The sequence below is a fragment of the Rhinolophus sinicus genome, linkage group LG04, assembly GCF_036562045.2.
Source record: "Rhinolophus sinicus isolate RSC01 linkage group LG04, ASM3656204v1, whole genome shotgun sequence".
NCBI lineage: Eukaryota > Metazoa > Chordata > Mammalia > Chiroptera > Rhinolophidae > Rhinolophus > Rhinolophus sinicus.
In genome coordinates this window covers 160,053,876-160,070,744 of record NC_133754.1, presented here as the reverse complement: position 1 = coordinate 160,070,744, position 16,869 = coordinate 160,053,876, and the positions used below count along the sequence as shown (strand labels likewise).

Below are 16,869 nucleotides of genomic sequence, written 5' to 3'. Positions count from 1 at the left end.
TTAAACAATAATTTCCTTATCAGTAAAATGGGGATAACATTAGTTGGAAGAACAAAATAAGATAATGCATGTAAAATGTCAGGTACCCATTATGTGTTTGTAGACTGGCTAACATATCATCAGCAGCATCAGCATCACAGGCTTTGTGATGGAGGCACTCGCTGTCTGAATGGACAGACGCAAGGGGAGAACACTGAAGAGCCAGGAGGTGTGAATACAGGTACTGTGAATGTTAGAAAGAGTCAAGGCCGAGGACAGAGGGCAAGTAGCACTGTTTAATCGGAACATTGGGTATTTTCAGGAAAGTAATGTTAAAGAATATTGGGAAGTTGGCTTCAAATGCCAGGCTGAGAAATGTAGTCTTTCTTCTGCAAGTAATACAGAGACTTTACAGGATGCTAACTAAGCAAGATAGTGACCACTTCAGAGCCAGCTGTAGGGGAAATATTCTGGCCGCACAGGATGGTGTGGGGAGGGTGAAGGGAGATGAAAGCGCGTACACCACTTAGGAAGATTGACCAATATTTCCAATGAGAAGTTGAGGCTCCCCTCTCGGCTGCTGGTGTGGGACAGGAAAAGAGGGAATGAGCATGTAGGACCCTGGGAAGAATGAGCTCATACAACTATGTCCAGCCGGATATGAGAAGCAGAGTGAGGAGGCCGAGTCAGACAATTCTGAAGGTTTATAACCAGATGATCTGGATCATAGTATTCGTGCTCTAGCAGAAATAAAGAGCAGAGGAGACTGGCTACGAGGGGGAGATAGCCTTTCTGAAGTCCGAGAACATGTTATCTGTGTGCGTACAGCAACATCTGTTTCAGCAGAGACAGACTCCTTTATCCTGCATCAACAGACTGTGAGAGAGGGGAACAGAATTATTAAGAATTTCCCACTTAGGAAAACAAAGCTTGATCCCCTCTTTGAAAAGATTTCAAACTCTTTGAAAAGTGTTTTAGCAAGAAAGGAACACTAAGAAAAAGAAGTGTACAATATATTCTCTTTCTTGACTTTTCCACTGAAATGTACTCAAGGAAAATGCCCAGGTACATCATTAGAATGCTCTCATAATGCTATTAACACGCCCCGAGTTTATGGCTCTTCTTGCTGCGCAGTGCTTTTCATTTTATAAAAAGCTCCCACGATCTCTTTTAGTCTCACAGGATCACTGTGAGGTATTACTTTTTCTCCATTTTACAAGGGAAGAAACTGAGGATCAGAAAGAATTGAGTGATGTCCCCCCAAATTATACAGCCAGGACATGGTAGAGTCCCAGACTCCTTGCTGTTTTTAGTACGTTCACATGGTCGTCACAGTATAACACTCTGGTGTGGAATGACAAACCAAAGTGTAGCAGGACTCTGATCTCCCTGGTTTCAGGGTGCTATCATGTTATCAATATAGCCTAAAACCACATGACTTTGGGGCACTTTTATCAGGTCACGTTTGTGACTAAAGAGTGCTCCCTTTTCACCCCCATGGTCAAGAGCCTTATGGCCAAAGTTCTCATCACTGTGCTGCTACCTTCCCTCCCACGTCCACCCAATTCAGTCAGGCCTCTGACATGCACGCCCAAGTCCTCAAGACTTAAACCTGCTCCAGGTGGCTCAGGAGGCAGGAAGGCAATCCTCCCCTTCAATGTCAAGTTGGTGCCAGTAGGAAGAAGGCCAGACTTGGAGGCTGATGGCTCAGGTTCCAGGCTCAAACTACCAGCCTAACTCTGCGACCTTAGTTAAATCACTCTATACTCTGAGCACCAGTGTCTTGATCTGAAAAATGAGGATAATAATAGCTGTTCTATAAGCCTGCTGCAAGGATCCGGTGAAATACTTAGGAAAGTAGGGCCCTGTGCTGGGTTTAATTTTCTTCTGTAGCCATCTTGAACTTCTTAATGATTTTTGAGGGCGGAGCTCTGCATTTTCTTTTTGCACTGGGCCCTGCAAATGAGGAAGCTGGTCCTGTCTGTGCCCTTGGCCAAGTCATTTAATCTTTCGGGGCTCTTCAGTCTATAATGAATTGCATTAAATTGTTAAGACAATTCTCAATCCTCCTTAGCAAATCCTTAGCAAAATTTGACCCAGTTGATCACTCCCTCCTTCTTGAAACATTTTTTTCCACTTGACTTCTAGGACACTAGACTCTGTTGTTTTTTTTGCTCCTTTGTTGTTTTCTCCCTAATCTATTAGCATGTCCAAAACAAAACTCCTAATCATCACTTGCAAGTCTGCTCCTCCCAGTCTTTCTCATTTGTTCATGATAACTCCATCCTTCCTGTTGCTCAGACCATAACCCTTGTCCTACTCTTTGACTGTCTCTCACTCCACATCCAATTTGTAAGCTGCTCCAGAATTGGACCATTTCTTCACCACCATCATCACAGTTCAAGCCTTAATCATCTCTCACCTGGATTACTGCCAAACCTAACTTGTCTCCCTGCTTCCACGCCTCCCGTTTGCCCAGTGGTCTGTTCTCCACACAGTTGCCAGAATAATCCTTTAAAAATATAAATCAGGTCGCATCACTCATCTGTTCGAAACTATGCCATGACTATGCATCTCAATCAGTGTTGAAATCCCCACAAGAGGTACCAAGCTACCTCTGTAAACCCATCTTCTACCACTCCCTCACCTCAGGCCATTTGTTGGTGCCTCTCTGCCTGGAATGCCATCCCAGATATCAGCTTGTCTGGCCTCTCACCTCCTTCAGTTCTACTCAACTGCCCCACCCGCATCAGTCAAGCCTTCCCTGACCGCCTGAATTAAAATAGCAATCACCATCAACTCCTCCCCCCTGACTCCCCATGCTTTCCTTCCCTGCTCACTTTTCTCCAAAGCACTCATCATCATATCATACGTATCATATTTTATTTATTTGCTTATTGTTTCTCTCTCCCTATTAGAAAGTAGGCTCTGTAAAGACAGGGACTTTGTCTTCTAACTTCTGTATCTCCAGCACATAGGACAGTGTCAGTGAATGACAGAAAGTTCTGGAACAGATGATGGCATTACTATTATTAAATCACAGCTGCATCAGCCCCTCTGAGTGTACAAAGTTCTTTCACAGGCTGCGTGTCCATGAAGCTGGCCGTATGTACAGGAGTGAGCACATTTCTGGGGACTTCTGTGGTCCAAGCCTCCCCGTAATACTGCGGAGATAGAAAGGTGAGTGTAAGAGTTTGTAGCCTAGAGGGAGGTTTCACGTACATATGCAAATATTAATAACTCTAGAACAAGGCAGCATTTGTTAAAAATAGCCAGTTTTTAATGCCTAACATCTCACATTCTGGCAATGACTCTAGAGTTTTCTATAGAGAGAAGGGACAAGAACTATGGCTTGTGGCCATGTCTGCCCCAGACAAGTTCCTGCTCTGGCCTGCTTATCACACCCGAGACACCTTGCCTGACTTCCAATCTAGTGCGCTCCCTCCACTGGCCCTCTCCACCCAACATTGCCCCCTACTTAACTGTTAACTTTAGACCCCACCCTCTTATAATCCCTCCACATTCTGCTTCTAGATACGGAGCATGAGGCAGGGGTGGGATCAATTTAGGAAGGTTTCAACAGGATATAAAGAATCTATGGTGATGGAAGAACTAACTCTGGGTGATGAACACACAATGGGATTTATAGATGATGTAATACAGAATCGTACACCTGAAATCTATGTAATTTTACTAACAATTGTCACCCCAATAAATTTAATTAAAAAAAAAAAAAGAAAGTATTGAGAATCTAAACATTTCCTTTCAATAAAGATGTATATGTCTCTCTATGAGGCTGTAGTACATAGAACTCAGGGACTATATCTGTCCATCTCTGTGGCTTGACAGCCTTGCTCAGTAGTAGGTGGTACAGAGTGGGCATTCAGTAAAGTTTGCTGAGTCATTGATCTGGGTGTTATAAACTGTAAGGATAATCCTATTTAAGAAGTACGTTTGCATCTTCTGTAAAGTGCCCCAGAGGTGTTCTATAAGGTTATTTTATTGAGCTATCAATCTAACCGGTAAGAATTAAAACATCTCAAATAAGGGGACCAATATTGAAAATGTAAATCTAAATTATAAGATGCTACTACTTTATAATTTTCAGTTATTTTTAATTTGTATTTGATTTTTTTTAAACCCTTTATCTGAAAATCCAAACATTACCAAGAGATAAATTACAAAGCATGCCTTCCATTCCCTACAGGACTCCTTTGAATAGGACTCCCTGAACTTATCTGAATTTTTAGAGACAGAGAGACTAATGAGAAAGAACAGGGAACTGAGAAACTTAAAGCGAAAACATTAGGATCTGCTCATTAAAAGCCATGTTAAGTTTTGGATTGGTACTTGTGTGTTTGTTATGTGTTTGAAAAACCTGCTTCTCTCATATGTTCACATCACACATACATTTTCATACCCAGGCAAGATCAAGCATCAGAAGGTAGCCTGTCTTGTAATCAGTAAGAAATATTTACTGATTACATTAGTTATTGCTGCCAGCTATAAGAAAATTTGGGACAGGTAAATCCTTACTTGGTTCTCAGTTTCTCTGTATACAAAATAGAGGGAGGGACTAGATGCTTTCAGGGACCCTTCCAGTTCTAATGCCTTAAAAATCTAGGGAAGCAGAGGTACTTAGTCACATTTATAAAGGATTTCTTTCAGATTTTCTGTTTCTTGAGTGCACTTAAACTATGACTTATTTTTCAAAGTTTGGTTACTATATTTTTGTTATTAATAAATGCAGCTAACAAGTAAATTCAACATATCAGGCACATAAAATGCCTTATACGGATTATTTGATTTAGTCCTCCTGATAACCCCATGAGGTAGATACTGATATTATCCCCACATTGTAGACAGGGAACTGGCTCCATGACTAACTTGCCTAAGGTCACTGAATTATGGAATGTGGCAACACTGGAATTCAAACTCTCTTCAATTTAATCTGTGATTCCAAAACATACTGTTAACCCTGCATCTCCCAGACTGGCTGCCGACATCAGGAGCTGTTCAATGTTCCTTCCTTAGTTGAACAACCATGGATTTTGCCTTCACAAATGGAGTGACCAATTGGAGATGGAGTGATTCCTTCGGTTTCAGCTTTATTTCTATGACATAATGTGGTGATATTTTCATTAGGACATGTCTTTTCACCTCCCCTGGATGAGTAACTGTAAATTTCACTAGTTATCTTGAGTCATTTGTGAATGATCGAGTGAGCAGAAAAGGGTTCAAATTTACTTTGAATTCCTAATTTGGTTCTTTATGTCTATTATCTAAGTCTGTAACAGCATACACAACAAGACTTTACATTATTTTGCAACAGATTAAGGTGAAAAAATGCCACATGCAGAAAAACAATATAAGAGTAATTTCACATCTTCATAGCACACTTCATAATTTTCACATTCACAAGACCTTGTGTGAGGTGGGCAAATCAGGAATTATTTTTACCCACTTTGCAAATGAGGAAAGAGAGTCACAGAAAGGGCAGGTGACTGGTTCTAGGTCATGGAGCTGGTTAGTGTTCTTTCTACAGTATGCCACCACCATATGTAAAATGGAATTTCAGACTCAGGCACTTCTTGTTAGACAGAACCAAATGGCTGCTATACCAGAGACTGTCATGCTAGGCTGTGACCATGGGACTCCTGTATAACGAGCAACTGTGCTAGAGGGTGAGAACATAGCAGCAGCCATGCCCCCTACTCACACCTGTGCAGTGTGATAAAGAAAGTAGAAGTAGCCAGCAGCTGTGGTCCCACCAGATAAAACTTTTAGGCGGGAAGTCAAGTGACAAGTGAAATCATGTGTGTGTATGCGTGTGTGTGTTTAACTGTTAATTGCTTTTGATGTTTTTTTACAAGTCGGTGTGAGGAAGTCAGACCAAATAGCAGGAAGGTACTGCAGCAAGATGGATTTGGGAAAGGACCAATCTCATTTGATGCTCCATCAGACACCTGATCCTCATCAAGAAAAGAACCATGTTCCAGGTAAGAAAAGAGACCTTAAGAGGTAGTGGCTGTTGGGAAGAATTGGGGCTATGGTTATTTTCCTCTTTTCTATGGATCTGGCAAAAAAAGGGCACGATTGAGTACATTCATGTAATCGTAGCTGGGAAGAGTCGGGGTCGTATAACTTCCTGAGGTGTCTTCTAGTGCTAAGATTCTAATAAGCCAGAGAAACACAGGAAATAATAAATCATTAATAAGAAATATATTTAAATGAAAGATAGTGAAAATACTCCGTACTGGATGGTTGTGGTAAAACAAGCACACCCGTATACTTCTATGGTAGCAAAAATTTGGTATAACCTTTGGGGAGACATGGCAATAGGTAGCAAGAACTATAGTGCTTATTCCTTTGGTTCACTAATCTTACTGATTGGATCTATCCTAAAGCAGCATTTCTCAAAATATTTTGCAAAATCCTAGGCCTTGAGACAGTGTTTTAAAACTTTTTTGTGCCACGGGTCCCTTTGACATTCTGATGAACCCCTAGACAACTTCTTAGAATAAATATTTTAAATACACAAAATTAAATACATAGGATTACAAAGAAGACAATTATATTACGATACAGTGTCAAAATGAGAAATTATGTTATATTGTAATATATGCGCTTATTATATATGCATTAAATAACAAGATCTAATGATGGATCTAATAATAATGATCAAATCAAATATATCATCTAAAATAAATATTTTTCAGGGGGATCAAATATATGGTGATGGAAAGAGAACTGACTCTGGGTGGTGAACACACAATGGGATTTATAGATGATGTAATACAGAATTGTACACCTGAAATCTATGTAATTTTACTAACAATTGTCACCCCAATAAATTTAAAAAAATAAATATTTTAAGGTATCTGCAACAACTGTAATGTGATATAAAAAGAATCTGCAATTTCTTTTGGTGACACAGTCACATACTGCTAAAACTACCATGGTTTGGTACCTGCATTCATAATTATAGAAAATGGAAATTTTAATTAGAGACTGGTAAAAATAAAGGTATAATTTTTCCCCATCCAAGTTCACCATTACGAACATTGCTGTGGTCCAAGGAGCATGCTCTATCTTTTGGGGGTCCCACTGCAAATTGGTTTTCACTCCACAGGTTCTAAGAAGTTCTACATCAAAGACTCATTAACTTTTCTCAAACTTGGATAGCAACAGAACGTTTTTTGATGATATCTTTAATATTGCAAAGAACTTGGAGAAACACCATCCTCAGGAAAATAATCCAAAAGAAAAAAAAAGCTGTATGCATGAATATGATTATTATTGTTTGATCTACAATGGCAAAAAGCCAACTGGCAACAACCTAAATGTTCAATACAAGTAGAATGACTGGGTAAATGAGAATACATCAACATGATTAAGTATCATGGGACTAGATCATGGAAAATACTTCTGATATTAGGTTAATGATAAAATTGTGGCACGGTATCATTGCAACTTGGTGTCATACAGGAACTAGATGAGTATGAGGAATAAAATGAAAACAGGTATAATGTTAAGGACGACAGAACATGGCAGATTTTTTCTTTTATGTTGTACAATATGTAAAAATTATTTTGAAACAATTAAATAGCTTGGTAGCACACTTACCTACAAATACTGACCTTTTCAATTTAAAGTGTTTACTGTTTGCCCCAGGAATTCTTCGGAGATAGAGCATAAATAAAATAGAAACCTTGTCCTCAAAAAGCTGGGAGAAGAACGTAGACACCCAGCAGGGATCTGACCACCTTGCTATAGGACTCTTGCTGATAATGCCACCGTGCCTCACTGTCTCCTATAACTTTCATTTTGATCCTACAGAAGTCATTGGGCCTTGGAGTTTGCGAAACAGGGAGCAACTCAGAAAAAGAAAAGCTGAAGCACAAGAAAAGCAAACTTCACAATGGCAATTTGGGTATGGTATCCTTGCAAGGGAAAAAGGAATTGATATTTATCCAGCATATGCTATGTGCCAAGCACTGATAAGCAGTTTCACACACTATAGTTTATGTTTTCAACAATCCTGTAAATCAGGAGTTCTTATCCCTAATTTACAAAAAGGAAAACAAATATCCAATGGCTTAAATCTCCTGACTGAAGTCACACAGGTAGTAAAGTAGTGGGAACAGAATTTTATCCCTGATCTCTTTTAATTAAAGCACCAGGCAATCAAATTATACTGTAGAGAGGCTTGGTGTTCAACCACTCTGGTAATATAAACATAGAAGCATCTTATTTTGGGGAGCAGGGGACACCATCGAGGAAACCTCTGAGTTTGTTCTCCAAACTTTCTATTAGTAATCCTTATCAAATGAGTGTGATTAACATTCCATGGAGTAAACCAAAGCATTGTGAGTGAGTGACTGGGGAGTTTGGGAGTCCCTAAATCTCCAATCCAAGTCACTTGTCTGTCATCTTAGGGAGGGAGTACAAGAACATAGTTGTAAATTAGGCAGCATCGAACTGCATCCATTTAGAATGTGACTGTGAAAACAGAGGTATTGCTTTCTTGGAGATGGAAAAGGGGAGCCCAAGGAGCCAAGGCGTGCAGCATCCATCAAAACCAAGGTTTCTCCACCTTGGCACTATTGACGCTATGGGCAGCGTCTTTGTGGGGGAGGCTGTCCTGTGCATTGGGGATGTTTAGCAGCATCTCTGCCCTCTAGGAATCAAAAGCATTCCCCACTCCCCTGTTGTGAAACCAAAAATGTCTCTAGACATTGCCAAATGTCTCCTGGGGCAAGTGGGTGTGGGGAGAGGAGTGAAATCACCCCCTGTTGAGAACCACGGATCTAAGCATTCTTCTTAAGAAAGGACATCTATCCCCAAAGGACTGAGTACTGTGTGTTCTGCTACATCAGTTAGCTCACGTATGTTGGTAAATAGGAGAATGGTGTCAGTATAATGTGGAGGTTGTGTTGATTCATGATTTTTCCTAATCAAATGAGCCAGAATAGTGGGAATAGAATTCAAACCTTTAGCAGGAAAGGAAAAAGCTGTGAGGTTGGCTGCTGTATAGGCAGGATCCTTTTCGGCCAGCATCTGGGGCTGTTCCCCAAGAGAAGACCACACCAGCCTTGCATAGCTTTGCACATGGAGCGGGTTGTACTTCCTCCTGTGCCCAACTTAAAGGCAGCCCTGCTGGCTCAGAATGCCACCCTTATTTGCATGATCACAGCAGCTGAAAACCTGCATTTACACTGTTGCTTTTGTGCCGTTTTTGCTATCCCCTGAGGCAGCCTCCAGTCATGTCTGTCCATCTGGACTATCCACGTTATCTCCAGTATCAATAATTGTTTTTGTTAGTGTTAAAAAGTTGCATCGGTTTTGAGTCATTTGCCCAAACTCTATTTTTCCTCATAAGCTCTGTTACTTTTAGTGTATAATTTTGCAGAAAGTGAGGGTTTTCAGGACTGCTTATATGGTGTTTTAGCAGAAATTTCTATACTCAGGTCCTAGGGCAGGTGACTTTGCTAAAGCGTATCCAGTGAGCCCCCCTAATTCCACACTCGCCAAGCAACCTTCCAATCATCACTTGGCTTCCCAATTACTTGCTACAGAGAAAGAGCACATTTGTCTGTCAGCCCAGGCATTCTCTGCTGCTGTGTGACTTTGCATTTCTCACTGTTCATTTAAAAATCGGTTTTTAGGTTTACATGTCAGTCTCTTTGAGCTGGTTGCTGAGCTCTGCCCCTGATAAATGGAGCTAGTCTTAGTGTGCTGATAGAATTGGGTTTCTATGTTTGCTGGGCTGGGGGCCAAGGCTGAGGAAGTCACTGAAGTAGATGACACCTTGGTGAGCCTCTTGGCAACTGGCTGGCCTTGCTCTGGTGACACATTTCTGTAGTGAGGGCTGTTCTCACTACAGCACACCACACAGTGAAACCTTAGTTGTTCCAGAAAGAAACACCAGAGTGTGACTAAGAGTGCAGCTATTAAAGACAGAATGACTAGATTAGAAGCCCGGTTGCACTACTTCCTAGCCATTTGATCTTGGATGAATTACTCAGCCTCTCTGGGCCTCAGTTTTGTCATCTGCAAAATGGAAATAATAATAGTATCCATCTCATAAGTTGATGTGAAGATTATATGAGTTAACAGAATAAGGAAATTACTTTAAACAGTGCCTGGCACCTAGGAAGCATTATACATGTGTTTCTTATATGAATACAAAAGTACTACTTTATATTTGGATAATTCATTCATGTAAGTTATTATATGAAATTCTTATAACAACCACATGAGGCTGGGTAGATACTATATCCTCCATTTAATCTGTGAAGAAACCAAGGCATGGAGAGGTTAAGTGACTTGCCATGATCACATAATTGATAAATTACAGAGTACAGATTACATTTTAGGCCACATAGATATTTTTGTATCTTTTGAAAAATAACCAGGAAAAAAAATGGAACATTATATTACTCTTATTCCCTCATATAGAGATCTACATAACAAATTACTTAGGACTGAATAGCTAGGGGAAAAAATTAGTGTTTCCTGAAGAATTCAGATGTACATACCATCTTTTTTTAATCTTACAATAAGCACAGTATAATTTATCTTGTTACTTTGGTACTTGGAGTTATACTTCAAAATGCTGAGGTGCCATACCATCATTTTAAAATTATTTTTATTTCCATATTATTTGTAATATTTATTTTTGACTGACCTATTACATATATACTTTTTAAATACTGACTTCAAACTGGCTTTGGTGAGGCAATCTTTACATTTCTTTTCATTATGGAAAATTTCAAACATACACAAAAGTAGAATAGGGTTTACATTTTTTAAGTGTGCAAGGAACTGTAAGCACTGCACAGATATAAAAGACTCTGGCTTTGTCACTAAAGAATATCTAGTTTTCTAAAAGAAATACGGTTTCTCCAGAAATAACTATAGATCGAGGCAGCCGACGTTCCTTGCCTTAAGCATGACCCTCATAATAAATGCTACAGGAGCACTAAACAGGGAGAACATTTCTGCCCTGTGCTCTGTGAGAAAAGAAGGCTCCATGGGGCAGGTAACATGGGACAGAATGTCAATAGGTTTAGAAAAATGATGAAATGTTTATTTGTAGTACCTTTTTCTCACCCCCGAACCCATCTGTATTAGGTTATATTTGCAGTACCTAACAATTTGTCATTGGCTGCAATTTCCATGTATATCCTTTCATCTTTTCGATCTTTAATCTGGCTATTAGTTCAGAGTAGGTATGATAGAACTGCTCGTGCCTTTCCACCAGGCTTCTTAACCTCAGTAAATGTTTTTGGCAGCACTGGACCCAGCTTACAGTATATCTCATTTGACATGTATTGTAGCTGCTTAGCATTCTGCACACAGACACTGTATTAGATAAGCAAGCCATATACATCATCCACCTGCAGGAACTGTGCCTGGATCGTGGATCTAGAAACGCAACTATATTAGTCTACCCAGGGCATAGTGGGACTGACTCACACAGACTAAACCCAAAGAGACTAGTGGATATACCAGAATGCCAATCTGTTCACTTATAACATCAATTATATGTTTTCCGTAACCAAAGTACATGCTCTCAAACACACATACTATCCTTCCTGGTGAACAAGGCATCAGAAACAGAAGGTACCTGAGGGACATTTCCTGTCTTGACAGTTGAGAATATCTAGCACTGCCCCCTTTATTTTACAAACAAGGAGATTGAGGCCCAGAGAGATTAAGTGACTTGTTCAAGGTCGTGCAACAAGGCAGGGAGAGACCAGGGCTGTTGTTACCAACCATTTATCTGAATTCTATAGCCTTGTCGCTAACACTAATTCTGATCTCTCCACAGAGAGAAAAAACAAAAGCGACAGAGAACAGGAAAAGGAAACCAAAGAGGCAGAAAGAGACAACAAAATACAGAACTGAAGGTGGAGCTTTGCTCACAATCAGAAGAACTGTTGAAGAAAGCACTAGTACCTACAGAGAAAGAAACTGAATTACCTAGGAATGTAACTGAAGCTCTCCCTCCGGTAGCCTCCCCCCAGAGAGTTGTACCTGAGAAAAATTTCCCTGCAATAGATCAAGAAAGCATTATACATCAGGAGAATTCTCCTGAGTACCAAGAAATAACAGTACACAACCACCCTTCTGAGATAGGCCAACAGACGGTTGAACCTGAAGTCCTCTCTCCTAAAATGTGCCAAGAAACAGCTGTAGCCAAAGCCCTACCTTCTAAAACATCTGAAGACACAGCTGACCTAGAAGGATGTTCTCTTGAAGCATACCCCAAACCAGATGTGCCTAAAGGCTACGCTCTTGAGACATACCAAAAAGGAGCTGAGCCCAAGGAGTACAATTCTGAACCAGGTCAAGGAATAGCTGAGACTGAAAGCGTACTTCCTAAAACACAACAAGAAATAGCTGTGCCTGAAGAGCGTTCTACAAAAACATACCAAGAAATAGTTGAACCTCAAGACTTTTCTCAAAAAGCATGTAAAGAAATTGCTGTACTTAAAGCTCTCTCTCATAACACAATCCAAGAAACATCTGTTCCTGAAGAATATCCGCCTGAAATATACCAAGGAACACCTGGGTCTGAAGAATATTCACCTGAAATATACCAAGAAGAACCTGGGCCTGAAGACTGTGCACCTGAAATAGACCAAGAAACACCTGAGCCTGAAGACCTCTCTACTAAGACCTCTCAAAATAAGGATGTGCTTAAAGAATGCTTTCCAGAACCATGCCAAGAACTAGGTAGATCCCAAGGCCAGGATCCCGAAGCACGCCAGGAAGATGCTACGGATGTTTGTACTTTTCCTCGAGGTAGGGATTGTTTATAGGGGATAAGTCAGTGACACCGCCACTTTAATCATGTTCCCATTTATAATTAGAGCACCAACTAGGTATGTCTCCCTCAGAGTGGTGATTTATAGCCTTCTTTGACTAGGTTATCCTAGGTTATCCCCAGTTGTATCAGTGGGTATCATTAATGTCATTGGCTAGTTTTTCACTCAACCAATGTCTGTTTGGCATACTTCCAAAGAATTAAAAGAAAATAATTGAAAATATAAGTGTGTATAATAGGTACTTGTACATACTATCCATTTTGGGAAGCTTTAGCCAGTGAAGAGAAATAAACCCAATATAGTGTAAAAATTTTAAAAAGATAATTAAGTTTAGATTTATAAGAAAACTTGATGACTAAAGTTTTTCTTGAAAATTAAATTTTCCTGGCTAACTAAAGGCACGTAAATTCATGGTTTGAGGTACCAAGGGATATACAAAGGTGTAAAATATGATCACCATTACTAGGGAACACATTTTTGCAGGATTTATCAGGTTTACCGAGAACCCTTTCATTTCAATGTTTGTTCCCGAAAAGCTTTCTCCTAAGCATAGCATTTTGAAAATAATGACCTTTCTTCAATTTGGCTTGCCTTAGGGACATACCTGAGAACCTCGATTGTCTTTGTGCAATACTGTCGGCAGTACTCTAAGAAAATGCACTGAGACTATCAGACCATAGTTTTCCCTTGGGAATTGTTTTCTAAAGAAATCTCTATTTGCTCTTTCTCCTAAAAGATGAGTGCAACGAAAACATAGGGTTAGTAGGGTTCCGAGTAATATTTTAACAATCTTTGACTGTCTACTAGGTTAAAAAAATAAAACTTAATTGTTTTCATTTCCACTTTTTTGATGACTAATGCTACTTGGCATCTTTTCATGAGTATGAATTTGCATTTTTTCTTTTGAAAATTGCCTGTTTGAGTCCTTGTTCCATTTTAAATTTGGGATATCTATCTTTTTTGATTGAGTAAAAAATCTCTTAAATAGTTATTAAACCTTTACCTACATATGTGTTGTAAATATTTTCCCAGTTGTTTGTGTTTTAACTTTGTTTACAGTGGGTTTTGTCATATATGACAAAATTTTAGTTTTAGTTTTTAGTTATTCAAACCTGTCAATCTTTTCCTTTATGGTTTTTGGTCTGTGTTCTGCTTAGAAAGGCCTTTATAATCCTAAGATTACAACATTAATGTTATTTTAATATTTAAATCTTTAATTCATCTGAAATTTGTTTTCAAGCAAGGTGTGAGATAGAGGGTTTTTTTCTCTCCAAATGGATGGTCAATTGTCCCAAAACCATTTATTAAACCTATTTTCATATTTTATTTGATTTTACAGAAGTGAAAGAAAAACCCAAAGCACAAGAACCAGAGATGCCGGCAATTATAAATGTTCCTCAAGACAGTCACCCAGAAAATGACGTCTATAGTTATGTTTTGTTTTAACAATGCTCAACCATCACAGTTGTCCAACAAAATACACATCTTAATATATTACTGTGTGATTTTCTCAAAATATTGTAGAAATCTCTACAATCTTCATTAATATTTTAATAGTGTTTTTTTTCCATGTATAGACTATATCTGGAAGAGAGAACTAATGTGTTTTTTCAGGCTCTACCATGTAGAAAATATCCTGCTAGTGTGTGTGTGTGTGTGTGTGTGTGTGTGTGTGTGTGTGTATGTATATTGGGGTAAAAATAGTGGTGGGAAGAGACAAAAATGGAAAAAGGGGCGGGCTGAATAATTTTTCTCCCTAAGAACAAACATTTCTTTGATTAATTATTAAGAACAGAAAAATTAGTAAGTTTGAACACTTAAAACTTGGGGGGAATATATATGTTTTCTTGTAACATTTGTTCAATTATTAATGTAACAATAGCATCAAAATTTTATTCAGGCTTTAGTTGGCTTTTTTAGTTAATTTTAACAATTATTTACATTCTGGGACTCTTTCAAAAATATTTTGGAGTGTTGAATGTAGTTTACTTGTGTATTTGAGTTTTGATTTTTGATTTTTACTTTTTATATATTGTATTTGTGCAAAATGTATATTAAATCATTATTACATGCTTAACTGTGTGGACCGCATCATGGTAAGCATTTTGAGGGTTAGAAGACCTATAACACATAGTCTTTCCCCACCAGGGGTTTAATTTAGTCTCACGGGCGGATGACACAGAAAACAAATATTTACGAAAGAAAATAGTAGATTCTAGTGCTGCGTGAATAATAGGTATAATAGAGAGAATACTCACTATTTTGCTGGCATGAGCTGAAAAAAATTACACATGAGTGGAGCCTTGAAAGATGGAAAAGATTTGTATTATAGGTGAGGATAACTGCATTATTGTATGTGACATAGAGACGGGTGAATTCAAGATGTTCAAGATGTTCAGTTAATTCAGGGTCCAAGTGGAATAGGCTAGTAGGCTAAAAATCTTGTATTGTTAGAGTGTACAGAATTTTGCATACTTAACTAAGAAATGTATTACTTGTTAGGGAATGGAGAGCTAAGTAAGACTCAAACAATGAAGTGGCAATTTTAGTATTTTTAGGAATATTTATCTGGTGATAATGGTTAAGGATGAACTGAAAATGAGAAGAGACTGGGGACAGGAGTAGGAACCATTCTGGGTGAGAAGTGTCTGAAAATCTCCCCTAGTATTTCTTTTTTTGGAGGAGTGTTGTTTTCAGTTTTCTTTTTGTTGTTACAACGGACTCAAAGTAAAGGAGACTTTTACAAATAAAGGTTTGGTTCAGCAAAGGCACAATTGTGCAAGTTCTCTATATAGGTATTGTGTTAGGTACTACGCTACAGTGAAGAACAAGAAAGGATCCCAGTCTCTCAAGCATTTTGGTGTAAAACAGTGGTTCTCAACCCTCATGGTATATTAGAACCACTAGGAAAGATTTCAAAATTACAGATGCTCAGACACCTCCTTGGGGATTCTATTCACCTGTATAGGGTGATCCAGACATAGGTATATTTCTTTTTAAGTTACTTTTGCTCTAAATAATTTTTGAGCAATAATTTTAGAATTATAGAAAAGTTGTAAAGATAATACAGATAATCCTGTATACCTCTCACCCAGTATACCCGAATGTTAACATCTTACATAACCATCGTCCATTTATGAAAACTTAAGAAATTAAGATAGTTACGTTACCATTAAACTACAGATATTATTTGGATTTCATTAGTTTTTCTACTAATGTCCTTTTTCTGCTTCAGGATCCAATCTAGGACACAATAATGCATTTAGGGGATTTTAAAAGCTCTCTAGATGATTCTAATGTACAGCTAGGGTTGAGGACCACTGGTATAGCAGGATGTTACAGTGCTATTTCCCTCCCATTTGTCACAGCCTCCTCCACAAATTTTAACATTTCCCCCTCTCAGGATATATTAATTGTATAATGATTACTCATACCCCATTATATTACTCATGTAATATATTGAAGCAGTCTATCATATGATAGTCCCTTACATCTGGATGGTACTTCAGAACTTACACTTTCAAATATACCTTTTTAAATTCGATCTGCACAAGAGTCTTTGAAATAGGCTGGGCAATGATTACCATTCCCATTTTAGAGATGAGGGAATAAACTCAGAGGCTGGGCATTCACCCAAAGTCACATCTTACTTCCTCAGTGCTTTTCATGATGGTGCTCTATCTTTGGAAATCTTGTCTCAATTTCAAGTGCCAGGGTGGGTCAAAATTAGAGAAAAAAAGAGTAAACTGAAATCTCAGGTTCTAATAATGTTTCATTAAGATGAACCTTATGAGATTTGCACATGTACAAGGTTCAGGGGAACAAGGTGAAAGAGTTGGGGAAGGAGATGGAAGGACGCAGAAGTACATCAGAGGAGGAGGGATCTTCTTTTTATACCTTTTAGGATGCTTTCTGCCTACCCTCTTACCCTACTCCCTATATACATACAACCTCTGCTTTCTCACAATTCTCATTCAAACACCAGGGTGCATCTAAATATTTGCCAGTTTTCTTCTTGGCTTAGAACCTGGGGGTCACAAGTCAGAATTAAAGT

The 16,869-nt window shown here is 38.8% G+C and overlaps 1 protein-coding gene across 4 annotated transcripts in view; it reads left to right on the top strand.

Moving 5' to 3' along the window:
• The window catches only part of HEMGN (hemogen), a 37,701-nt gene extending 23,391 nt beyond the window's left edge, over positions 1-14,310 (top strand). For 2 of the 4 annotated variants that reach the window (XM_019729196.2, XM_019729195.2), the window contains exons 3-7: positions 3,062-3,159; positions 5,853-5,978; positions 7,819-7,912; positions 11,816-12,792; positions 14,155-14,310. In XM_019729196.2, coding sequence (XP_019584755.2) covers positions 5,900-5,978; positions 7,819-7,912; positions 11,816-12,792; positions 14,155-14,261 — 1,257 coding nt within the window. In that variant the 5' untranslated portion in view covers positions 3,062-3,159; positions 5,853-5,899 and the 3' untranslated portion in view covers positions 14,262-14,310. The remainder of the gene's footprint in view (positions 1-3,061; positions 3,160-5,852; positions 5,979-7,818; positions 7,913-11,815; positions 12,793-14,154) is intronic. The other 2 variants (XM_019729199.2, XM_019729198.2) reach the window with 1 other exon arrangement.
• The last annotated feature ends 2,559 nt before the right edge of the window (positions 14,311-16,869 follow it).